Here is a 27,756-nt window from a genome sequence, read left to right as displayed (position 1 = left end):
AATGCTATTATTGTGTGAAAATTCTCAATTTTATTTTTTACATTTTTAACTTTATAATGCTATAACTTATTGAAAAGTGTATTGATCAATATAATTTTTTTATGGGAAATACTATTTTTTAATAATCCCTTTTTCATTCGACATACTTTATCTTAATCAGGATATTAATAAGGAACTAGCAGTTTATGAAGCTTTTGGAATAATCCACCAATTTTTTAAAATTAAACACTATCTAAAGATTTGCATCGAAGCGTTTTTTTTTTATAGTGATTTTAATCACTGTCAGATATCATTATACTTGATCCAACTATGCCATGTCACCACTGTGCTGCGACCCCCCTGTGCTGGGTTTTTTTAAATTTTATATTCTGAAAATGTTTGCCACTAGAGCTCATTGCTAATTGAATATTCCCCCTTCTACCAAATTTTTATAACAAAGCCCAATCGAATCGTACTCTCCGTTCTCGCCACACTGATGTACAGCCCATATTGTCTTAGTTCGTACTAAGATTACATTGTCAATAATTAATTTTGTTTAAATGTATTATGTATCTTAAGTTATGATAAATATGATTCATATATATTAACTATTTTTTACATAGATGACAAAAATTAAATTATTAAGAATCGGTTTCCTTGATTGATAAAAACGGATAAAGTTATTTTTAGTGATTATATAAAATAAAATCCAGTAGTTCCTTAATATTACCCTTAATAATGCATATTATTTTTTATTATGTTATTGTTAATGCATTAAAATATAGTTTAGAGGATTATTTATAATTTCTTTTATTTATTACAATAATATATATATATATATATATATATCCTTATCATTAACTTTGGAAGCGGTCTAGTTCAATTTATAGAACTTTCAAATCTAATTTTTTCAACAGAAAAATTTTTATTCAATCAAAAATTAAAACTTGGAAGTACTGAATAAAAAATTAACTTTAATCAATTTCATTTGCTAGGTCATAAGAACAACTTGAATGTTATATAACTAGCATATTATTAAAGAAAATGTTTTTATTTTAACCCAAATTTTTATCAAAAACTTTTTTTGTTACATTTTATTGAAGGGCGAAATGATACTTCTGCCCTACGATATTTTGACCGGGACAAACTGCTTCCCTAAATCTGGCTCCACTTATCAGAATAAGTTGAATAGGAATATTTAAATTTTAATATTAATTAAATCTCACAAATTTGTGTGATTGTTAGTTACCATCAAGTCTCGACTTAAAAAGAGATTTTTAAATAGGTTTATTAGTATTACTAAAATACTATATTAATACGGAATTAAATTTTTTTTGTTTATAATTAAGTTTTAATTTAAAAAAATTGATAAAAAGTTAAAATTCATGTTTTAATTATGTGGTAATTATTTAATCAAAAGAATAACTAGAGTTCAGTTGATGAGAGTATTTTTAAACATTTGAAAGTTATTTTTCTGTAAAAAAAAAACTTTTACGTTATTTAAAGAACATAGACCCTGAGTGGAGTACATACGAATAGAATAAATATTTTTAGGTGACTAAAAATGTTTCTTATTCGTTTTAAAAAGTATTTATATATTGCGCCTAATAGAATCTACATTTTACTTAAACATTGCATTAGCTAAAGGTATACATATGAAATGCCTATACTTTGTGAAAGGAGTATCATATTCAATTATTATAAAACTATTTTTACCCAAAATCCCTTGAAACTACATCACGCTATGCTGTTATCACCAAAAATTTAGTTTTTAATATCAATATTTTATTTACTGTTTGTATCAATATTTTGTAGTTTGGTTGCCTAGTATATACAAAAGTTATTTACAATAATAATAAATAATTTTTATTTATAGTGTACAATATCATAATTCAGTTTAAGTTTACAAATTTTTGATGGCAAATATTGGTTTCTTGTAATCTTGTAATTTTGTAATCTTGTACAAGTACTGTGAACTTGGTCACACTGGTTTAAATATTTACTCTGTTGCAATAGTATACGACAGCGGTAATAGTGACAAAGGTGATTACGGGTTTTTTCAAGTGAAAATTGGAGGGGCTCGCACAGCTATGTTTAAGTGAGTACAAAAATATCTAAGAGGGAGATGGGGTGGAAGGCACGTATGCATCTGCGGTGCGTCAACAAAACACGGTTTGCTTCGATGCGTGTACGCGATACCGCCGGTTGTTAGTAGTGCGGTATTTTTCCAGTCTTGACATTCGCATTAAATCAAATTTGGTTTTAATAATAAACTCACTCGCGTCTTTCATCCTAACGCGTTGAATCCTTTGGTTAGATTCTATAATTTTATTTAAATCTATGGTGAACGGACGGTACAATAAAAAATCTTTGGGAAATAATCTTTAAAGAAATATCTGAAGTATTACTTGTATTATCATAGACAACTAGTAAAAAAATTACTCAAAATGATGACAATGAATAGTCACGAAAACGGAATCGACTACAGTAATGGGTATATGGAACCGGAAGAAGAATGGGAACGGGAAGGTCTCTTAGACCCGGCATGGGAGAAACAGCAAAAGAAAGTAAGTCATTTGTTTTTGTAAAATTATATGCACTCGATTTCTATTAATCATTTCTTTAATTTTTTGATAAATTATAAGTTGCTTAATAGTTAAGATCATTATTTTGGTGATAAATGTTAATTTGAGGATTTAGTATTTTAAGTATTATTAATAATTTTATAAAACGATAATTAATGATTATTGGTTCCGTTATCAATAGTTTCCTTAAGTTTATGGATATAATTAATATTGATTGGTAATATTCACCATAAGTGGTATGGTTTTGTTTGTATCAGAGAAAATTGTATGATATATGTAAGTATCAGTAAGTGTTCATACAATATCTGTGGCTTACTTTCAAAAAACAACAAAAAAGTGAAAATAGTTTAATAGAGTTCATGTATTAATTGAATAAATAAATTTTTCTATACATATGTTATGGATATAAAATCATATAATAGAAATTTATTATATTTTAAGTATGTTCCTGATCTAGTAAAAAATGTACATTTAGAGATCTTATTAAAGTTAAAAGTATTATTTATCTTGTATTTCTGTAAAGTTGGCTCACTAAGTTTTGAAGATTGAAATTACCTACCACCTATATATAGTTTTTAGATTTTGGCAACTTTTCTTTAATCATATGGTAAATAAACTTATTATTTAACTTGGCCATTCCCAAAAGCAACTTACCACCGTTTAATATTATGATGTTACTCGTTTTTTTTTTAAATAATAGATCATACATTTAGTTAATATTTTTGTCATTTGTCATGATAAGTATTATTTAGATAATTTTTTTTATATATATTAAAATAAAACAAAAATAAATAACTAAATACTAATGTATTATTTAGTATGGAATGTTAGACGAGTCTATTAATATTTGTGTGTTATAAAAATAACAAAGGGAAAAATTCAATTATTAAATTATTTTTTTCAGTGTTTATTTTAATAATATAACATATATGGGTCTTAACATTTTTTCTACTATCTATTATCTCAATTTTTCTTATTGAAAAATTGAGAACCTACTTTGACATAATTATTTTACATTTTTTAAATGAAAAATAAAGACAAATTTGAATGTTTTTTTACTGTCATGCTGCAAATTTATTTAAAAAATTTTTTTTTCAAAAAATCCCGTTATGTAAATGTATGTGTATTCCTTTTAATTTTGTTATTTAAAAAAATATATTTTGAATAATGAACTAATTAGTATAGTAGGTCATTTTATTAATATTTTAATATAATTATAAAAAGATATTATAATTTTTAAAATGTTGTGGTATTTACGATTTAATAGATGTATCGATTAATATATTAATTTAACACAGTATACAATAATTTCGTAGGCAGATCTACGAATGAAAGAAAACATTCTATTGCTTTATTGTCTTCTACATTTTGCATAAATTGATAAAATTATGTGTTGTTCTTTAACCCGTTGTTATGACCTGATCGTTTTGTAATGGCGTAAATGCGACAATAGGATGTTTATGACCTAGCCCAACATAATTTTCAAGTTACTGAATTAATTAAGAATATTTCTTCGCGATGCGTGTTATAAATAAAGTTTAAAAAGTAGTAATCACTAAACCTTGACAACGTTACACGATTATTACTATTATTATATTACTGTTGTGTAACTTACCATGCACTCGTAATTGCTTAAAAAAGGCGCGAATTCAATTAGAATGGTTACACGTGCTCATCTCTTTTAACCAATTGTACCAGTAAGCATGTTTAATGTTTGATTGTCTTAATTGTTTCATTTGATTTAATAGATTCTTAAAAATTAAGAGAACCTTCTATTTTAAAAGTGCACTGTTACGCATATATTATATACATTGAAATCGATGTAGTTAATAGTATTGGAAAAAATATATTGATGATTGAATCTATAAAAATATCCTCCTATAAGTGTGTTTGGTGAATACAATATTGAAGTTCAAATAAAGAAAAAAATTTCGTGATGATCCCGCAAAGTGATTTTTATTATTACCAATATTTTTAATATTCGTGTTTATCTAGTAATGTACACCAACTATAGTTGATTATGTTTTACGCTTAATAGTCGGCCAGTCGTAGAATACGTTTGACATGAGTATTTTTGCCTTTCAAGATTGTTTTTTCCTTTTTACCTGAGTTATTTTGTTTTTCATACGTACGTGAACATTCAATACATTCTGAATAACGGAAGAGTACACCGATTCTGAAGGACAAGATCAATCCTAATCTATTATGCTGTGTATACGCAAAGTGTAGTATGAACTCTCTTAAGTAGTCCATACGTTTGTGGAGTGTTATGAGAAATAACGTATAGAAAAAATTCCAACTTTCCGCTTTTGCTATCATATTTTTACTAAAATATCAATTTTAATCTGATTCTTTATATGTATGTTACGACCATTTAACGCTTATACGATAGCACCGATAATAGGTAATGTTGATTTATATATGTTATTTATCTACTACTTATTTTTGATCTAATAAGGGTGGCTCTCAAATAAAGTGTTTTTTTTTTATAAGTTGTATTTAAAGCTGCGTACATATTGTGATGCACTCGCGACGAAAAAAAACACGAAGAAAGTACATAAAGAATGTAGCTGTGTAATCCAGTTTTGTAATTTACTATGATATTTAAATCATTTTGTTGTATATATTGTGTTAATCTTCATATGTCAAGTTTGTGATATCATTGTTTTCAACGCACCTAATTTATATCGTTTTAACTGTTATTTTAGGGGTAATTGTTTTCAACTACATCTCTTACTTGTTTATTAGTAATGCTGAAAAACAGAAATTTTATTAGTCTGAATGGAATTATATTTAAATTCGAAAAATAATTATGTTATTCACTTAAGTAGTATTAGTTATCGCGATATCATTTAGGTGAAGTGTGATAAATTTAAAAGAATAGAGTAATTGTAAATTCATTTTTACTCTTAGAATATTTAGCAGATTTTATTCTGGATAGAAAATTTCTGATTCTTATATGTGTTGCTATCATATTAAATTCAAGTTTGAAATAAAAACTTATGCATTTTTGTAAAAAAAACCATTTATAAAACTTAATTAAAATGTTCTAAGGCTATTATAAATTATGTTTTAACGATTTCTGATTACAAATTGCTATTTATAATGTATTCTTATTAACAATTCATTGAACTGTTGAAATATTTAGTCAATAAATGTATTTATTCAAAGTACCGTTTCTTCAATACTTAGGAATATTCGTAATCATGTTTTTTTTGTCCAAGTTTCATACGTCAATTATCATTAATGTGGTTTACGATTAGTTGAAATATGTTACGTATCTCTGACTACCGTTTTTGTTCTTGTCTTAAATCATCTGTTAATTGTTTTTTAATGAAAATAACTTGACTGGCTTCACCTTAACTTTGCCCTTTTTGAAACTAGTATCGGGATTATTATTTTTCCAGTCATGATAATATATTTTACGTTTCAAATATTTAAATCACGATCAATAAGTGATATTCTTGATCGATGACCAACTTGTAAAACTAATCTGTAATTATTCTACAATTGAATTGCTTGCCTAGTCTTTTATAGTTATTGTGCACAATGAATTATTATTATTATATTTTATTTATCTTTTCTGTGTGAAAGAACCATCACAATATTATAAATAAATAAAGAGATATCGTCTTCTGATGTTCGTTCTACAACGGGTTGCCGTGAAAGCTAAAAAATTCAAATGCTTATCAAAACCCACGTGTAACTTTGTTGATTTTCTGTTGGTTTTTAGTTCCATACGATACACATAAGTACAGAATTTACGATTCTAACATTGATTTGTTGTTTTATACTGCAGTAGCAGTCTTCTTCTATTTTCACCTACCAACACCTGCAGTGATGATAGTTGTATAGTTACACGTGCTTATACGGTTGTCGTTACGAGAAGTGTGAAGTAGGAACTAAGTGAAAGTGAACTTCGACAAAATTATTCTACGTTCATTTCATATATAATTTAATTAAAAAACTGGCCTATGTTATTGATGCAAAAGTTCTTGTAGTCTTTAAAGTTAGCGAAGCCTAGTTTTTATCTATACTTTAATTTTGGATGAGTACAGATGCTTCTGTTGACGGATTACAACTTGTAAAGCTTATCTCAACGAGAATATTATTGTTTAGTAGTTTTTTTTTTATATCATAGGCCACGGCATTCATTTATTTTCATTGTCGCTTTCTAATTTGGAGCTTTGAAATTATTTTTGAATATATCATACTACCGAATAACAATAACGTGTTAGCATAACACTGCCAAAAAATAGTAATAATTCCTGTTAATAAATTTTTAGTCTTGAGACTGTTAAAATTTTTTTATCTTAAAACATGTAATTTGTTATGATATATTTAAACTTGGAGTTAAACAATGAAATATAAGAATAAGAATGCCCTTGAATTGAACATTTATTTTTAGTTCGATATTTGTGTCATTTATGTTTTTATCCAATTAGACCGACCGTTTTCCGATATTCAGTAACTTGGCTCGCTCTTTATGCTATTGAAACTCAGAATAATTTTATTTTTGCGGTTTAAATAGTTTTGGAAATTGTTGGCAGACATTTGAATTTGTCCTACTTGAAATTATCCTAAAATACTAATAAGTTTTATTTCTTCTCGCTCTTTTAGTCAGTTAATATAATAAATGCAATCTTATAATGTTGTTATTTTAAGTCAAAATCAAACTGCAATAATTTCATATGAGGAGAGCACACTGTTGATTTGCGTCAACAAATAATTATGCATGACTCAATTTTATTAATACTGTTTTGCATTAACATAATCTTACCTTACGTGCTAATAATTAAGATATTAACAATGAACAAATCTATTGAAAAAAATCAGTTATGAAAGCAAAGTGCTTGAATTATATTCTTTTTGTGTAAATTAGGTATTTATAAATAGTTCTCTAAAACGAATTAGAAGATTGTTCCGCTTGTCATATTAAAATTTAAATCTTCATTATGAATAACCTCTATGAATAACTTAAATGCAATAAGGTAAATAGATTGTTCACTAACCTAACTTCATGCATATATGAACAAGTGTTGTGTTGGTTGTACATAAAACTGTTCGTTGACGAAACTACCGTTTAATCAATAGACTTGTTTTCAATTGCCGAAGTAACGAAATCTTCAAATAGGAATAGGCATAATACAAATTTGTTCTTAAAAAACAGTTTGTATGCATCTGATATTTATTTGCGTCAACTTTCGACACGTCCTGTTTTTTTTATGTTTTCGATTTTGGCCGATGTGATTTGGCACCATTCACGTTCGGATCGAGTTTGGCCGATTTGTTGATTATATTATTAATTACTGTGTCAAACCTCCTATCAATAAAGTAATTTTTATTAAGTATACATATTTTTTTTTTCACAATTTTTACAGTCGACGGACACCTTATAACTATTAGTTCATAAAACCTAAGTTTCCGGATGACTAGATATTTGTATGGTGCTATTACGTTGACGATACGTATTGGGATGAAAACGTCCGGTTAATTTTGGATAAGACCGGAACGTGGATTTTTATGCTTTTTCGACAGTAATTATGTGGGAGAGAAAGGGGGAGGGCAACCAAGAGCAGATGGTATACCATCCGTTTACCCCACGTACATATTGAAGCGACTGTTAGCATCCATTGGGGCGCCTGCAGCCGTCGAGATATTTATAGCTTCGTCGACGATCCGGTCGGCCTAGATCCGCGTTTATTTTGGTTTTTGTCTGCTAGGCAGGCGGCGGACCCGGCGAATATTTATAATTGACGCGCATGCGCACAAACCAGCAATAGTCTCCCGACACCGACGTACAACAGCATTATGTTACCCCTCGGTCGACCGCTAGTGACCAAAAATGGGCCGACACATCAGCAAATGACCGCTGCTCTATCAGCGACTTTAACGTGCACAATACTCGGTACGGTACATTTTTAAAACTTTAAATACAAAATAACATTAATATTCGAGTGTCCCTCACATTTATGACACAGAGGATAAAAAATATATTCTTCGGGTTTCTCCTGACCATCTCTCCGGTAATTGCCGCCCCCAATCGGACTTTCTACAAAATTACACATCATTACGTCTAAGACTACGATTTAAACATTTATTTCTCTTTTTTTTCTCGCGCGCATTGGTCTGCTAGCTATTTGTTATTAGTGCAGTACGCATGGCGTGTACTCCATTCCGATCGGATAAAAACATCTGTGATCACGTTTTTTACTGAGCGCATTCCTGAATAAAACTGCTTGGTAGAATGACGTAGGGGTCAGAGGGAAAACTGAGCTAAAGTTGTGAAATCCGGCACGTTACTTGCGTGTCCGTCGAGGTAAACAACAGGCGACACCGTTAGCTGAGCTGCCTGGGAAATATTCAAACAGTAGCCCTTATGGATCTGTACTCTAAGTGTTTCAAATTAAGTCGTGTTTTAGTATTATGTACAACGTGTGATGCACAAATTATAACTGAAATTCCTTTTATATTTTTACTGAGTATATATGAATATTTTACATCAATTATGAGAATCGATAATGACTTAATAATATGTTAGTGGTCTGAGTGTACACTTTAGTTGAACGTCTTCTATATATATCTATATGTATATATATATATATATACCAAGTTCGTCGCTTGAATTTTTTTTTATTATTATTATTTTTTTTAAATCGAAATCTAGTTAGTTATTACTCATTTGTATTAAGCGACATAAAAAATCGTTTAAACAATCCTAAAAGAATTCGTTTTATGTTACTGTAATTATTTTATTTTTTCTTATTGAATTCTTTAATGGTTAGTAATGTATAATTGTTTATCTTTCTACTTATTTGGGCACTTTACTGTAGTCAGAATTTGCGTTTTCTTATATAATGTCCTTTTTAGCAGTTATTAAAATACTAATGATCCATTGTAATTAATTGTATTTTCAATATTTGTAACAGAAATTCAAGTTTAACTGAATTAGTGTTGGTGTTTAATTTCTATGACATTTTATCACAATTTGCACTTGTGCAAATAGTATTAACGTAGATTGTACGTATAAATGATATTTATGTTGCCTAATGTTATGTCAGTATCCCTATTTACTTCCCCTTACAAAAGGCCATTGGCTGATGTATACGCTCAACACGTCCGTTATGAGGAAAAGTGGTAAAACCAGTTGTCTTGTAATTACACGTCCTTGAACTTCTTATAAGGCAGTGCATACAATAGTAAAGCAGTTGGACAGGCCGGTGTTCGGTGAACGAAGAGGATATCACATTTTTATGCGTTTTTTAGCGTTTAATACCTATCACAACATCCCTACCAATTCAACCAGTTGGCTGTTGTTGCAAGTAAATGGGTCGAATGCGCCAAAACTTTTTCTTGTTTCCAGCTGTGACAATTGTTAGCCAATGTCACGTATAGTTTACATCGATATTATCTTAGTAAAATGATAGTGGTGTGCAATTACTTGCGCTGCTTCTTTTGTTTTCAAAACGGTTTGAAAAAAAAAAACAAATCATTTTTGTTCAAGTGATAGAAATCGTGCTTGTTGAACGAATTGAACGGTATCGCATTTTTATTTTTAAATACTGCCATTGACCTCGTTTACAAGAAAAATTCTAGCGAATTTGTTAGATTATATATCTTTCATATGGCTTCTTTAATAGTTCTGGTCTTGTTGACGAGCTCGCCCTTCGTCTCTCCCGAACGATAATTTTAATCATAACAATTAAAAATACGTTACTAAGATTTTATTTTTTAACGGTTAACGTGGGTGGGACTTAAAAATAATCGGAGGCGACGATGATTCGAGCCAAGTCAATGTCCGAAAATATTTTATGAGGACACGTTCATATGATCGTTATATTTTAGTATAGAAACGGTTAGGACGTTTCAATATTTCACATTTGACTCGTATTTCTAGAAAGCAAAATCTGTTTGCTTTGATGCTCGCAATACATGTTGTGTAATTTCAAACAGTTTGTTTCCTTTGAAATGCCAACACATCAGAAACTGTCTTGATCGACTTCCGCCAAGTCCTCGCTCATATTTTCAATTTTCGTTACGTGACTCAATAGGGATGTTACTATTTGTCAGCATTATCATGACGTGTAATTTATGACTACACGGTAGAAAATAAAAATTCTATAAACACTGTTGCTTATTAGTTAGCACTTTGGTCGTCGTCGCATTGTTCTATTAGGATGTAGTTACAGTGTTTATTTTTAATTTACTTAATGCATAGGCTCTTTGGTATCTTGTGTTTGCCACTTAATAGCCAGTAATTAAATAGTAATATTTGTATGTATTCATAGAATTGTTTACAACATTCTGTACAATGTTGTGATGGGTACGGCTGTTTTTTAAATTGAGCTTTATTTTTTTCTCATAAAGCTTTATCATTTCAATGTAGGCCGTGTAGAGACTTGACGGCCAACCTATTTAGAAAACATTTAGGTCTATTAGTTATTTATTATCGTATGTATTTTTATTGCAGTCAAACAGACATTATACATTGGTGTCAGTTGTACGTCAGGGTTGTTAAATGACTCGTACGGGTGAAATATTATAGTGCGTTGGTGTTTGATGACGAAAAGGCAAAAATAAACCGCAAAGAATTGTTGAAACCAAATTACATAATGTATATACATTAAAAATATATAAGACTCTACCCTCTCTTAATTTTGACCAACCAATTTTAAATTTAGAACATAACTGGTACTGTTTATCGCGTGCAATTTTTTCACATTATTCATTCAATATATTTATATGTTAACATAATATATTTGTTTGATTCTTTTTTTAGATTCATTTAGACTGCGATTAGCGAGCTCGCGTATTGCAATTCGTTGTTCGTCCACATACACTTCAGTCTTCTATTAATTGAGCAATTAAGTGTTAACTTTCAGACGTTGCCAAAATTCTCAATTTCATTTTTCAATATAAAAGAACTTTAAAACAAAAAACTTTTAGAGTGGGGAATATGTAATAGTATTTTTACTCGTCGCTGAAAAGTCGATTCTTTCATCTCAGCTAATAATTAACGCCTACAGACGCTGGATGAATTAGTGTTTGCTTTTAGTCATCATGATGTTTCGTGATAGGACTAATTTTCTCATATTATCTTTTTAGTGGCGGATGTTTTTTTTTCTGTTATTAGTGATGAACTTTAAACTATCTGTAACTCGAAGAAAGTTTTTCTAGATAATACATTTTTAAATAATATCAATTGTGAATACCGGATTTAATTTTTGTGAGTTCGTTAAGGTCATCGACTTTGTCGTCATATGCATACCTCATGAATTTTATTTACATATGTTTTTTAAAATTTCATACACATAAATGCCAACTAAGTATCTGGAAAAATATATTTCGCGTCGTTAGTAGCTATCATTTTAATTTGTCCGTTTTAGACATTTTTATGAGTTGGTCGTGACACATGATGATGATGATGATAATTCAAAATGTATTAGTATAACGATCTGAAGAATTAAGTTGTTACAATAAGTTAAGATTTCTTGAATAAATCTTTAATCCCATTTTCTGGTTTCTCTGAGAGTTGTATTATTCAAATACATATTATTCCCATCATTTAGGTCATTGTAAATGGAGGGGCGGCGTGGCCATAGTCTGGGACAAACTGCTGAACTAACCCGTAACATTGTAGTCGTGTCGCATGTATATGTGGTTCATATTTTTAACAGTTAACTACGACCTCACTTCACCTCTTTTTCGAACATACTTGTGGCATTATGTTACATTATTATTATTGTTTTTATTTTCGTAACGATATGAAGGATGTCAACAAAGTGAATCGGTATGCTGATAACCAGCGACATTGGCGGGGTGTGGGGTACCGAAGTATTTTGTCCCGCGCGTCAGTCTCTGCTAATGGACAGCACAAATAGGCTTAAATTTGGTGTTTTGATCAACACAAACTACGAAACGCACAGTGGACCTGTATAGCTTTGTTCAAAAGCATTATGTTAGTCATTCCGGTTTTTCTATCGAACAACCGATTTTCTGGGACGTCAAACATTTGTTTCTCTTTTTTTAAATTTGACTCTTATCCAACTATACAATTGTTAAGTCGGTCGATTGGAATCGCCATTCGACCGTGACGACGACCTCCATAAGTCCCGGGGTCTTATCCGAGTTATCATTCCTTTATTAAATCTTACGACGTGTATTAGAAACAGCCTATCCTAAAATTAAAATAAAAAAATATACGTTCATGATATAATCAGTGTAGTGTCGCTTTAGTTTCTGCCCATTCATTTGCCTCTCCTATTGATTTTTTTTTGTAATTTTGAGGATCGCATTTAAAGTTTTGCAAAATAGAAAATAATCGCCATCGTGACCCTAAGAATTTAGTGTTTGCTTTAATTCCCAGTCATATTCTGTGAAAAGGGATCTAATATTCCAAATTTATTTTTCTATTTTGCCAGTTAAATAATTTTATGTCGATTCAGTCCATAAATTTATATATTACATAAAGTATTGTAATGTTAACAATGACANCGTGTATTAGAAACAGCCTATCCTAAAATTAAAATAAAAAAATATACGTTCATGATATAATCAGCGTAGTGTCGCTTTAGTTTCTGCCCATTCGTTTGCCAATCCTATTGATTTTTTTTTTTGTAATTTTGAGTATCGCATTTAAAGTTTTGCAAAATAGAAAATAATCGCCATCGTGACCCTAAGAATTTAGTGTTTGCTTTAATCCCCAGACATATTCTGTAAAAAGGGGTCTAATATTCCAAATTTATTTTTTATATTTTGCCAGTTAAATAATTTTATGTCGATTCAGTCCATAAATTTATATATTACATAAAGTATTGTAATGTTAACAATGACAAGAAATTGTTGACATAAACAAGACGCTAATGGTGACAACTCAGAGAGTTATTTCAATAAAATGAAATCCTATTGTAACGAAACACACATTGTTATCCACGGCGGAAGTACACATCATTTTCTAATTCAAAAGTACTTCAATGACTCAAGCACCGTTTTATTATTGATAGTCATACTAAATTTAAAATCATAATTGAAGTTAACTCAAGTCTAGATTGTTCCCGACTGTCGAATAATTACCCTATACGGTTTTAGCACGTTAGATTAGATTATGTATACTTAACAAATTGTCACTGGTAAACCTAATAGATTTTCTCGGAAACCTTACTGTTATTCGCATTTTAAGGCTCATTTTTGTTCGTGTTAAGCTGATCACGTTTTCTGATTGTCCTATAAATAATCGGACGTGAGCTTAGTTCGTACCGCAAATAAAAACAACTAACATTATATAAACAGCAATTATAAAGTATACATTTCAATATTAATTATGCTGTATAAATAAGACAATAACCATTGCCAGCCGCCAATTTAAGTATTGAGCATTTTTTCTCCGATATTACAATTTTTTTTTGTAGTAAATAAATACTTCAAAGAAACATTATAANATCTAACATTAATAAACAGCAATTATAAAGTATACATTTCAATATTAATTATGCTGTATAAATAAGACAATAACCATTGCCAGTCGCCAATTTAAGTATTGAGCATTTTTTCTCCGATATTACAATTTTTTTTTGTAGTAAATAAATACTTCAAAGAAACATTATAACTCATTGAAACAATATCGACTATACAACGGGATAGATTTTTATGTTTAACATTGTATGCCGTTAATTAAATGAATGAACGAATTTAAAATCCCAAATAAGAATTGGATGGTTGCCAAAATTCGGCTGTACTTTTTATAGCTTCTTGAGTTACTCAATAGAATAACGCCTCGTGAAATGTATGCCATTTGTACCCGACGATATCATGCATTACTAGGGTCGTTATGTTATAAACGAGTTTAAAGTGTTAGTAGGGGCGATTTAATTTTTTTACTCTTGTAAGCATGCTAGAAACAGTTTTGATAAAAATAGTTATAACAAAAAAAAAGGTCTTTGGAGCCACATTTTATAAATGTCGTTTGAAAAAATATTAATGGCGTTAGTACAGGGGGCTAATGCTCTTATCGCCCCTTTTTAAATACGCCTTTAGTAATCGGTGGCATCTTTTAATGTCACATTCACTGCATTAACAAAATTAATTTCTTCATTTTTTTTGTAATTTAGTAATTTTTTATCACATCATCTAGTAGTTAGTAATGATATATAAATATATATATATATATTCATTTTAAATGTTTACCGTTCATTTTTTATTTATAAGTATGTAGTTACACTTTATACCATTCGAAACAATTATTTTAATTGTATGGAAATCGTTACTACGAATAAGTTGTAATTACAACAAAAAAAATTAAATTAAATATTGAATTTAAATTTTATATTATTTCGAGTATTAAAATATGTATTAAATAGAAAGATTCATAATGAACTGGAAAGCGTGTTATCAAAATAAATCTTTTCTAGAATTTCCATCAATCATTATCTCCATATAACTCAAAACGAAATAGACCATTAACATCGTCACGACATCTATTTCTAAGCAGCAACTAAATTTGAAATCGTTTGGTCCCTTTAATATTATTTAGTTCAATACAATGTCGACTAGACATTCTAATAATATAAATTATACGCTAAGTTCATCGGTCATTAAAGTATTTTTGTATAGTTAGGGGAAAGTCGGTTATGTCAGTGAATTCAAGCTTAACTTTAATTATAGGCAAACCTTTTTATGCGAGCACTTTTTTTCGCGTACGCTTATATATGCATTGAGATAATTCGTTCATAAAATTAAATATAAAATTGGTATAAAAGAAAAATTTACGAACATCAAGACCTTGGAGTTGTTTTGAGTTAAGGAAAAATGTCCCTTTTGGTAATCATTCGTAAGAATTTAGATTCGCTAAACTATTTGTTGCGTCAACTTATTAATTAAAGAATATTTTAAATTATGAAAGCAAAACAATTAGAATGCTATTGTTATTTAAAAATATGTAGATTCAGGTAATTTTTGTAATATTATCAAGTGATGAATTCATATAAAATTTAATAATTATCAAGTATTTGGTATGACTCCTACTAATGTCTCTTGTTTACGTGTACTTTTCTCTAATATATCTGGTAGACATTGACTGTTGAACTTCGTGTTAACGATCTTCTTGGTTTTTGTTTCTATTTACTTGTTCTATATTAAAGACCGATAGAATTCTCCATTAGCTATTAAATATGTTCGTTTTGTTGAACAGTATAATTAAAAAATTGTAGTGATTATAGAAAACTGTCACCGACAAGGTTCGGTAACTCACGACATTACCTTCTCCTAATGTGTATTAATAACTTAAAAGCTTGGTATGCTGCTAATATCTATTTACATATAATTACAACATTATATAGTTCAAGACGCTATAAATTATTCGTCATATACAGTTCTCACTATTTAGCCTAATGTATTGGTTCGTAAGCTTTTGTAAAATAATAATGTATAGTTATTCGACCATAACCGATAACCCTATTTATTTGCATTACTTATTGTCTATTAACATTATATTGAGAATTAAAATTAATTTTTTTACTTTCATTGTTTAACAATTATATCACATTGCATTGTATATAGGCTAGTGTTGTGTTTAGTACAGTACTTTTACCTTCGGTTTGGTTTTTCGGTCCGGTATAGTAGGAAATACAAGAATCCGCGTGTAATTTGCATTACACATCAAGAATATTGAGATTTTACGGCCATGGATAAAAAACGGAAAAAAACGTAATTCGTTGCTTTTTCAAGGTTTTGGTCGATGTATTGTTTCATGTTTTAATTATTATTATTTGGTTATACTTTACACATCGAAGAGGTCTCCCGTGGTCTTCACTTATTTTTCTATTTCATCGATGCTTTTGAATATCGATATCAAAAGTAGTGTATAATATCCATAGATATTATCTTAAGCAGTTCAGGTGGTAACCATTTTGTATAAGAGACAAATTGTTGATTAAACATGCTAATGGTTTTATTGGCTTCTTTGAAAATCGATTTAATTAAACAATAATGTGTTATCAGTAGAATTATTAGTACATTGTTGCGGTTTAGGTGTTTTTAGTGGATTTTAACTTGGTAATTTTATTCAATAAATTAAAACAGAAATTAAATTTTTATTGAATATTATTAATTAGAAGTTTTAAAGCTTTTATTAAAGTAACAGAATAAACATATTTATTATTTCACTATCTGAGAAGTGTAAAATGTAAAAAATGAACAGTTTTATAACTTAATTTTATTTTCATATCCCCATCATAGTTAACATTTAATAGTTTTTAGAATACAAAAATGTTACCCAAGTAATTTGCTATTAATATAAGTTCAAGTGTACCTTTATTATAAAAACGTATTAAAAAAAATTATTTTCTTCATTATTCGTGTATGATTTTGTAAATTAATGCACACAACATATTGTCAATATTTGACCGTGAACAAATTATTCGGGAAAAAAATGTTTGCTTCCACGTGTTGGTCTATATCTATACATGTACACAACGTACCTGTGTGTGTTGTATACGAAGGTTACCATGAGGAATTTTGTGTGATGAGCGTCGGGCTGAAGACACCGCGCAGTGAAATACTCGATTATGTTTCGATGCAATGAGAATAGCGGCAGCGTATACGACTACTGCAAGCAATTATCAAAATAATTATAGCAATTATTTTTCTCGTACACTATTGCTATTTTTTTCAATTATAAATAAGTATGTTAGTTATTGTCTGGCAGATCAACAAAAAATTGTGTTATAAATTAATTTTAAAATGTTGATGGGAATAGGAAATTTTTATTTACCAGTTGAACTGTACCAGTTGACCCAGTAAAATGGAATATTGCCTGATGAAATATCTTTATAATTTAACTTATTATAATAATAACATAACAATAATAATTTAAAAGGAAAAATTTAAGAAATTGAGTAAATTAAAGTTCTAATTAATATAATATTTATTTGATATGTCCGTGTTAATTATTTGTTGTGCAAAATTGTAAAAGTTATTTTTGGCTTGAAATGCATGTATGTGAACAACTTTAATTGAATTGAAATTTGGTTTACTTGGTGATTTATTATCATGTTTTTCTGAAAATTTAAAATAAAGACAGAAAATCATAATTGGTTATCAATTATTAATACCATCGGTTCGATGTAGAGTTTTGAAATTAGTAAATGCCAACTCCTAGACGTTAGTAAAATATTTGTGTTTAGTTATTATTAACAGTGTAGTTACTGAAATCATTTAAAAATAGCCGTTAAGGTAACTTGCAGCGTTGTAAAAACAGAATAATAAATCTGCACTATTCAGAAAATAATTAAGTACACATATTATAACATAGTAAAAACATATAGACGGTTAACAGATTAGGAAAACTTTCAAATTCTATAAGTGTTCGCGGTTATTTGATATAATTAATTTACATTCGTTCCAGTGCATTACAATTATTTTTAACTGTTTGTTATTGAATTTTAAATTACTTTTGAGAAGAACTGTGAATTATATGCATTTATAAATATTGTTGAAGCCACTTAGTAGAGTTCCAAGTTTGTGCAACTTTGTTGTAGGATTAGTAGTAGCATAAGAATATTTTTCGTTAAAAAAGGAATAACTCCCTTAACTCCTTTTCCATCAAAAAATCAGAAAAGTACATTACTAGGTTTCAATAATCAAAAATTTGTCTAAAACAGTTTACATTAATCTAAAAAATTTATAAATGCATATAATCCACAGCTCTCTGTATGGACTTTAATGTTCTCTACATTTTTTGTATGTTCTTTAAATTATAATTATTAGTTAAACTTATCACAATTTTTAAAAAATATATTTATTCAAGTTTATTTAGTAAGGCTTGAAGATTATCTAGTAATTAGTTAATGTAAAGAAAAAAAAAATCTTTAACTAGAAAGCGTTGTGGCTAAATTTTCCTAAATAGTATAATAATGTGCGAATACAATCTAAATAGATTTTATAATATACATTATTTTTCAACTATTTTTTATTGGTGATAATTTTTTATTTCGAAGTAATAGATTATAAATTAGCATCATTGTTGATATAAATTATTGAAATAAAATTTTGATTTAATTTGGTCTAATATTGTTTCTTGTTGTAACTTTTTGTAATTTCTTTTTTAGATTTTTTTTTTATTTAACTTAATTAGAATTTAAATGAACACAGTATTAGATAAAATATCATTTTTACTTTACAGTAGTTATCCAACATTTACAGATAAAAAATGATCTAACTAAGAAAATGACTGATTGATGACAACATTTTAACTCGTCTTTTAAGAGTTATTAATATTTAAGAATGATAGGTGGAGTTGAAAAGTGGTCTATTTATTTTTAACTCTAAGCATTTCTAACCCGCTCTTCTCCTATCATTGTGTAAAAGTATTTAGAGGAGAGTAGGTGTTTATTGCTCAATGGGTAATACCGCTCAGATTGATATCTGGCCTTTGAATTAACTTTATGAAGATTAACAAATTTTATAATAGCTTTGAAGTTTACCATATGCATATTTTTGGCTTTAAACTTAGTTATTAATATTATATATGTGAATACATTTTTTATAGGTTGTTGACCTAATTATTCGGCTTGCCGATTTGAGCTGCAAATATCCATATATTTACTTAATTTAACTAATTTCTAAACCAATATCTATTAAATATAAATAATTATAATTGTTCGTTAAAACTAAATATTTATAACCCTTGATTATAATATTATAAGCACTTGAGAACGAGAAAGTGATAATGGAACCCTCTAAAAATATATTGTTGTTCATATTATTTTTTAAAAAATTTTTAAAACTTTGTATAATTTATTTTTTAAAACGTGTTATTTAAAATAAACACAGATTATATATTTTTTTGTAGTTTAAATGATTATAATTTTGTGAAATAAAAATATTATTGGTAGTCTCATGTATCAGGAGACAGGAGGATAAATAAAACATTATAAACTAATACAAGTATCGTACTTTTATTTTTATAAAGAATAATGTTTTTATTGTCATAACTAACGTTAAGATTGTGGGCAAGATAACAAGAATACATATGTCTATGATAAAAAATTTAATAGAGTAGTAAAGTTTTTTTTCTTTTAAGATATAAATCAATATTTAATTCATATTGGAATATTTTTTAACTGTAGAATTTTTAAATGTGGGTTAAATATTAAAGCGCTTTAAAACAAAAGTAAAATCAATTGCTCTTTCTTTGAATTTTTAAAGAAAACAGGTTTTGCAATTCTATTAGTAAATCTTGAATTTTGTAAAAAAAATATAACTTGTTTGTATGATTAGTTAGTATTATAAACAAAAAGAAATTTATATTTAAATATTTTTACTGTGTTATGATAAATTCTCCTCGCTGTTTTGATTTAATCTAGCCGGGAAAGTTAACTAACTACTAATATATTAATCTGTAAAAATTGTCATATATTATAAATGTTTTTATGATTTGCTAAATAAATCTCCGTATATATTAATTTAACATTATTCTCAAAATTTGTAAACATTATGAAAATATGAGTTTTTATTCAAATTTAATTTTGTATTTTGGTAAACTTAATATAATGGTATTTACTTTAATACATTGCGGTCAATTAAATTATGACTTTATTTTACTTGCTATCTATACTTCGTTATCTTAATGAAATTATTTACTAAAAGTATTGGGATTAACTTAATAGAATGGAATGACTTTATATAAAAATGTTAATAATAATTATTAAATTACTTTTATTACACTCAAGTATTATTAAATAAAGTTATGAATGAATTAAAATTGCCGACCTTGCTATTTTTGTTTAAGTATTATTCGTTTGAATAAAGTGTTATTTCGTATTTCGCTGTTATGTTAAAATACAGCAATAGTCGAATGTGTAATTTTTCGTGTAAACCTATTATGCTGACTGAAAATTGCCAATTGGCGTTTTTATCCATTATTGATGATAGCTATCCTTTTGCTTTGTGATGTTATAATTTCTTTTTTTTTTCACAATATTGATTTGACTTTTTAGACTGTTACAATAAAAAAATAACTCTAAAGTAAATAAACCTCTAATTTTTTTTTTACAGACTTTTACGGCTTGGTGCAATTCACACTTAAGAAAAGCTGGCACAGCAATAGAAAACATCGAAGAAGATTTCCGTAATGGATTAAAACTCATGTTACTATTAGAAGTTATATCTGGTGAAACGTTACCAAAACCAGATAGAGGCAAAATGCGCTTTCACAAAATTGCCAATGTAAATAAAGCTTTGGACTTCATTGCCAGTAAAGGAGTAAAATTGGTGTCCATCGGCGCTGAAGGTGCTTAATTCTTTATAGATAATGGTTTACAATATATACACATAGACATATTTATAAATAATTATATGTCATCGTTTATTTATAATAGAAAAAGTTTCGGAAGAATGTAAGGAAATGTTATTATTTTTCACGGTTTTTGTTTTAAACAATTACCCAATATGAGGAATCTAGAAGGCTTTGCTTTCAGTTCCAAAAAAATTATGAAAATGTATTTATCTTTATGTAGAAATATTTTTAAAGAGAGGAGAATTAAGTTAAATATCCTAAACATTTTGTTTAAATTACAAAAATGGTAAATAAATTATAGTGTCCAAAGACGAGGACATTATTTTCGGTATGCAGGATAAACAGGTCATCAGAATTTAATGAACCAGTAGATATTTTGATGATATAAAAATAACATTGATTATTATTTTTTTTTTTTATACATGATTTTTTCAATTGGTAATATGCATAATTAGCGTATTTATTAGATAATGATTTAATTATGAAAATAACAACTTTTGGATCAGTATTTCAGAAGTTATGAACAATTTATTTATTTAATAAACGTGTATAAACCCTTTTAACAAAATTGAATAAATTTTAATTAATTATACAGTAAATTGATAAAAATATTTAAAAACCCGATTAACCATTTTTTGATTTACAGGTTGTGGGCAGAGGGTCTTGACCCCAAAAATACCGATACTTTTATATTATTTAATATGTAAGAGTTAGACTGATACGTATTCAAATTAAATTTCTTTACTTTAACTTATTCTTCAGAATCCCTTTTAGAAAAATGTTGAAAATCCGTCTTTATAAATAGTAAATACAAATTTATAATTAACGAAAGCATTATATATAAAAATGAAATTTATACGCATCTCTTAATATGAAAAAAAATCAACATAATTAACAATGCTATTTGCTCGTGGAAAATGAGATGCAGAGTTGTAATTTGTGGTATAAATAGAAACACTAAATAATTTTAACCTACTGGATTTGCAGATGCTTCTTTTAAAATCTTAGTTCATGGTTTTACCAATTTTGTTATCTTATCAACAAAATAGGTTAAAAATACTACCTAAAAAATGTTTGTATAATAAAGAAGTTGTAAATCAATTAATTTTTTTATAAGGTTTCCTGAAATAATACAATTTCATAAACATTATTAGATTTTCATTCATATTTACATTATTTTTTTTTTTTAAAGTATACATTTGTTCTCTGATTATTTGTAAATCACGATCATTTAATAAAAAAAAAATTAGAATTATAAGTCGGTAATATTTTTTTTACAATCCTGATATGCGAGATGATTTAATTGCCGAAAATTGTCTGGGAAACCCGAACACTCCAGTCAAAAAAAACATTTATAGATATAGTAAAACAGTCTCGAATAAAATTATTATTTATTAGTACAAAAATCGTTGTTGGTCATCATTTGTCCTCTCGTTCCTCTCAATTTATTTATTTATTTTTATAATACTAGCTGAAATTATGTAACACTTTTTAATAATATATTCTTATTTTTCTCATTACCTATTAATTATTTATAAACTAATAGATAAATTAATTATTAATATTATGTAATATGAATTTATCGCTTTTTTTGATAAATAAATATTATTTTAATTAAGTATTGTCTTTTTGGGGGTAGAAAAGATTACATACGAATATAAGAGTATTGTTTTTTTATAACTAGTGCATAGTTGCACATAATACTTGTTGGTACCTCTATATTATAAGGGTGCTAAAAGCTAATTAGCACACACGAATTATAAATTATCCCCATCAGTTTTTGCTAGTTTTGCAATTTTTTTTATGGCGATGGTCAATAAAAATGATTATTGAAAATTTTTAATCTCTTAATCAACAGTAAATATAATTTTAACATTTCTAGGGTTTAGATTAAATGTGAACCTATGGTTTAGTGAAATATGCTGCCATAAAAGATTTTTTTTTTATAATTATTTTTGGTTTTAGAAATTGTTGATGGCAATTTAAAGATGACTTTGGGAATGATCTGGACAATCATTCTGAGATTCGCTATACAAGATATTTCTGTTGAAGAAATGACAGCCAAAGAAGGTCTGTTATTGTGGTGCCAGCGCAAGACTGCTCCATATAAGAATGTTAATGTACAAAACTTCCATCTCAGGTTTATGATTTATATTATCAGATTTAAATAATTAATTAATTCATCAAATATATGTTTTTATGTTTAGTTTTAAAGATGGTCTGGCATTCTGTGCTTTAATTCATCGTCATCGTCCAGATCTTATTGATTACAACAAATTATCTAAAGACAATCCACTACAAAACTTGAACACTGCATTTGACGTTGCTGAAAAATACTTAGACATACCTCGCATGTTAGACCCAGAAGGTAATATATTCAAAACACTTTTTATCAAATATGAAAATGACTATTTTAACCCCATATTTATTTCATCATCGTTATTTAATTTTAATGTTATAAACACTTGAGGAACAAATAATGATAAAACTGATTTATGTGTGTAGACATGATTGACACACCAAAGCCGGATGAACGCGCGGTCATGACATATGTGTCATGTTATTACCACGCCTTCCAAGGTGCACATCAGGTAAACTATATCAATAGATCTCTTGATCAAATCTGGTGTGTCAACAGTGTGATTTTAAGTTTTAAGTGTTCATTTTAACCATATAACATTATTTAGTTTATAGTAATTTCATTATTTCAAAAAAAATAATTTGTTATTATTATAATTTTGAATTAATATTTTTAGTTATCTTTCCACACCTTAATATTATTTATCTATTAATTTTCGTTTAATAGTTTAAGACTACCTTTATGAGATCATCTTTGCAGTTTTTCACTTCATTTGTGTAATATTAACTTGTTAATAATATAAAATAAGTACTAACTTTTATTGAGTACCAGCGATTGTTAAAGTTTGAATGCTTATTGATTTAACCTAACCTATGCATGTTTTTGTTAATAATGTTAGATATGACAAATACTGCAATGCCAGATGAAAGAGCTATAATGACTTACGTTTCTTCATATTACCATTGTTTCTCTGGAGCTCAGAAGGTAAATACTTGTGAGAGCAATTTGTTTTTATTAACTGACAGCATTTAAACAATTTGATATACTTTTTAAAATGAAATAATACTTATCCCTTTGTTTTTCATAGGCTGAGACTGCTGCCAACCGTATTTGTAAAGTATTGAAAGTTAACCAAGAAAATGAACGTTTAATGGAAGAATATGAACGCTTAGCAAGTGATGTAAGATTTTTAAGTGTAATTTTTTAGTAAAAATTTATATAATTTAATATTTGCATCTTTTTTATCATAGCTTTTGGAATGGATTCGCCGTACATTACCATGGTTACAAAGCAGACAGACTGATAACTCTTTATCTGGTGTTCAGAAAAGATTGGAAGAGTATCGTACCTATAGGCGCAAACATAAACCCCCACGTGTTGAACAAAAAGCCAAACTAGAAACTAATTTCAACACTTTACAAACCAAGTTACGATTATCAAACAGACCTGCTTACATGCCTACCGAGGGCAAAATGGTTTCAGTATGTACTCATTTTTACAACTTAAAAATAATGAATACTTTTATAAAGTTATTTTAATACTAACTAGGACATTGCTAATGCCTGGAAAGGTTTGGAACAGTCAGAAAAGTCATTTGAGGATTGGCTTTTATCAGAAATGATGAGATTAGAACGACTTGAACACTTGGCTCAAAAATTCAAGGCAAAAGCAGATACTCATGAGGATTGGACTTATGGTAAAGAGGAAATGCTTCAAAGTTCTGACTTCAGGCAATGCAAGTTGAATGATTTAAAAGCTTTAAAAAAGAAACATGAAGCTTTTGAAAGTGATTTAGCTGCTCATCAGGATCGCGTAGAACAAATTGCAGCTATTGCACATGAATTAAAGTAATAAAATTAAGTGAAATCAAATTTTATTTAGAATGAAACAATAAAATTATAAATATTTTTTAGCACTCTTGAATACCACGACAGTACCAGCGTAAATATACGCTGTCAACGTATATGTGATCAATGGGATCGTTTGGGTAGTTTAACTCAAAAACGTAGGTCTGATTTGGATGATGCTGAAAAAATACTTGAAAAAATTGACATTCTTCATTTGGAATTTGCTAAGAGAGCAGCTGTAAATAATGATATACTATCTTAATTAAATGATTTTATATTTTATCATAATTTTTAGCCATTCAATAATTGGTTAGATGGTACTCGTGAAGATTTAGTTGATATGTTTATTGTTCATACTGTTGAAGAGATTCAAGGGTTAATTGATGCTCATGGACAATTTAAAGCTACTTTGTCAGATGCTGACAAAGAGTACAATTCCATTATAAGTTTAGTAAAGGATGTTGAATCAACCGTTCAAAAATATCAGATTCCTGGAGGATTACAAAATCCTTACACCACATTAACTGCTACTGTAAATATAAATGACTTTTATATTTTTGTAACTCATTAACTTAAATTGGCTGATATTAGGATTTAAACAAAAAGTGGTCAGATGTTAAACATTTAGTTCCCCAGAGAGATACAACTCTCCAAGCTGAACTTAGGAAACAACAAAGTATATTATTAATAATTTATTTAATATTTTTTGTTAGAATTTATAATTTGATCATTATTATTTTTCTAATTTAGACAATGAAATGTTGCGTCGTCAATTCGCAGAAAAGGCAAATCAAGTAGGACCTTGGATTGAACGGCAAATGGATGCAGTTACTGCTATTGGAATGGGTCTTCAAGGATCTCTAGAAGATCAATTACATCAACTCAAGCAATATGAAAATAATGTATTTGGTTATAAACCTCATATTGAAGACTTAGAAAAAATCCATCAATCTGTACAAGAAGGAATGATCTTTGAGAATAGGTTATTAATTTAATTAAAACCAAAAGACCATTATTTTTAATATAAAATGTTATTAATCATTTTATAGATATACTCAATACACTATGGAAACTCTGCGTGTTGGTTGGGAACAATTACTAACATCTATCAATCGCAATGTGAATGAAGTTGAAAATCAAATATTGACCAGAGACTCTAAAGGTATTACCCAAGAACAATTGAATGAGTTTAGAGCTAGTTTCAACCACTTTGATAAAAACCGTACTGGTAGACTATCTCCTGAGGAGTTCAAATCTTGTTTGGTATCAATTGGCTACAGCATTGGAAAAGATAGACAAGTACTACCTTTTTGTTTCAATAATTTAACTAGTAATAAGTTTAAAACGAGATAGCTGTATTTTTGGCTCGTATTTATAATAAGTAATTGATGTTTCAAAGGAATAATTATTGTGTATTTTTAACTAATTATAACTAACAGTATTTCATGTTAAATTTTAAATCTAAGAACTGTTATTATTAATGCACATTAAAGTTAGCTTTGAGTTAGAAGAAGTTAAACATCTTCAATTTTAGGTAGTAACACTAGCTTACATTGTAGTGACCCTAAAAAATTAATGCCTGAAAGCTAGCAAATGGTAAATGATCATGTAATTATGCAGACATCAGCAGCTGATTAATAGTGCTACTACCAGCTGATCAGCAGCAGCTAGCTTAAGCTAAAACATGACTAAAGATATTTTATTATAAAAGAATTTTTTTTAATCAGGGTGAAATTGACTTCCAAAGAATATTAGCTGTTGTTGATCCAAATAGTACAGGTTATGTACACTTTGATGCTTTCTTAGACTTCATGACTAGAGAATCTACTGATACAGATACTGCTGAACAAGTTATTGACTCCTTCCGTATTCTTGCTGGAGATAAGGTAAACTAATTATATATTATTATGAAATCTTAGCTAATGTTCATATATTTGTTTAGCCTTATATCCTGGCTGATGAATTGAGACGAGAATTACCACCTGATCAAGCAGAGTATTGCATACAACGCATGGCACCATACAAAGGAGTGAATGCTATACCTGGTGCATTAGATTATATGTCATTTTCGACTGCATTATATGGGGAATCAGATCTGTAAACAATTATCTTAAAATACTTCTTAAGAAATAAGGATGATAACAAAATGAGTATTTTTAAATAAAAGAAGAAAAAAATTTAATTAATTCTTTTATCAAATCATCTACTAGTCACATACTGTTCCCATGTCCGTCCGTATGTTTTAATTAAATGAAAAAATATTTAATTGTTTGCTCTATTTCTTTCTGTATTAACTTTAAAAATATATATTTTTTTATTTTATAGTATAGATTTAATTTATCATTGGCTTTTTGTAGATAAATTTTCAGCCTTCACTTAATTATTGCAATTTTTTTCTAATAAATTTAGAAAAAATACATTATTTGTTTCACTTGTTTACTATTGCCTTTAGAACAATTCAACCATTTAACTTATTATTTAAAGAAGTATTGAATGACCTTAAGGCTTAAACTTTAATTTGTAAATTGATAAATGTTTTATTCAGTTTTATGCTCAGAAATAACTGTAATTTGAAAGTAATGTTTTGTAAATTGTTAAATTTATTTAGACATTTTCATAAATCATTGTCTTGCTCAACGTACATTTTACATCTGTATGAAGTATTAAATTTTATATCTATACTTACGCCTATTTTAATATAAAAAAATATTTTAAAAATATCAGTTGTACATGAATTATGAAGTAATGTAGAATATAAATTTTTTGATTTATTGATATCCTTGATCACACATATAATTTTTTTTTCAGTTGCTAAACAGTTGCTTTCATCTAATTTATTCTTATTGTATAGTATGTATTTTATTTCTAGTTATTATTATTACTATTAAATTATTATAGTCTTATGTATAGAGAATCATTGTTTTTTTCTATTTAATAAAATTAAAAAAAAAAAAAAATGATTCTCATGACATG

General features: G+C 27.9%; 1 protein-coding gene across 3 annotated transcripts; it reads left to right on the top strand.

Moving 5' to 3' along the window:
* The first annotated feature begins 2,141 nt into the window (after positions 1-2,141).
* On the top strand, positions 2,142-27,756 carry LOC126896813 (alpha-actinin, sarcomeric). Of its 3 annotated transcripts, XM_050669910.1 has the most exons (16): positions 2,142-2,546; positions 20,616-20,850; positions 22,822-22,996; positions 23,064-23,224; positions 23,362-23,454; positions 23,841-23,920; positions 24,024-24,116; positions 24,187-24,417; positions 24,485-24,783; positions 24,850-25,021; positions 25,079-25,315; positions 25,375-25,459; positions 25,534-25,765; positions 25,833-26,082; positions 26,511-26,669; positions 26,726-27,756. In XM_050669910.1, the coding sequence occupies exons 1-16, from the start codon at positions 2,427-2,429 to the stop codon at positions 26,882-26,884; spliced, it is 2,781 nt and encodes a 926-aa protein (XP_050525867.1). In that variant the 5' UTR covers positions 2,142-2,426; the 3' UTR covers positions 26,885-27,756. The 3 variants fall into 3 exon arrangements, with proteins under 3 accessions (XP_050525867.1, XP_050525866.1, XP_050525865.1); XM_050669909.1 differs by lacking the exon at positions 23,362-23,454 and having other exon boundaries at positions 23,835-23,920; XM_050669908.1 differs by lacking the exon at positions 23,841-23,920 and having other exon boundaries at positions 23,362-23,447.

This window comes from Daktulosphaira vitifoliae, unplaced genomic scaffold, assembly GCF_025091365.1.
Source record: "Daktulosphaira vitifoliae isolate Bord-2020 unplaced genomic scaffold, ASM2509136v1 Scaffold_1, whole genome shotgun sequence".
In the NCBI taxonomy this organism is placed as follows: Eukaryota; Metazoa; Arthropoda; class Insecta; order Hemiptera; family Phylloxeridae; genus Daktulosphaira; species Daktulosphaira vitifoliae.
This window is presented reverse-complemented; position numbering and strand designations above follow the sequence as displayed.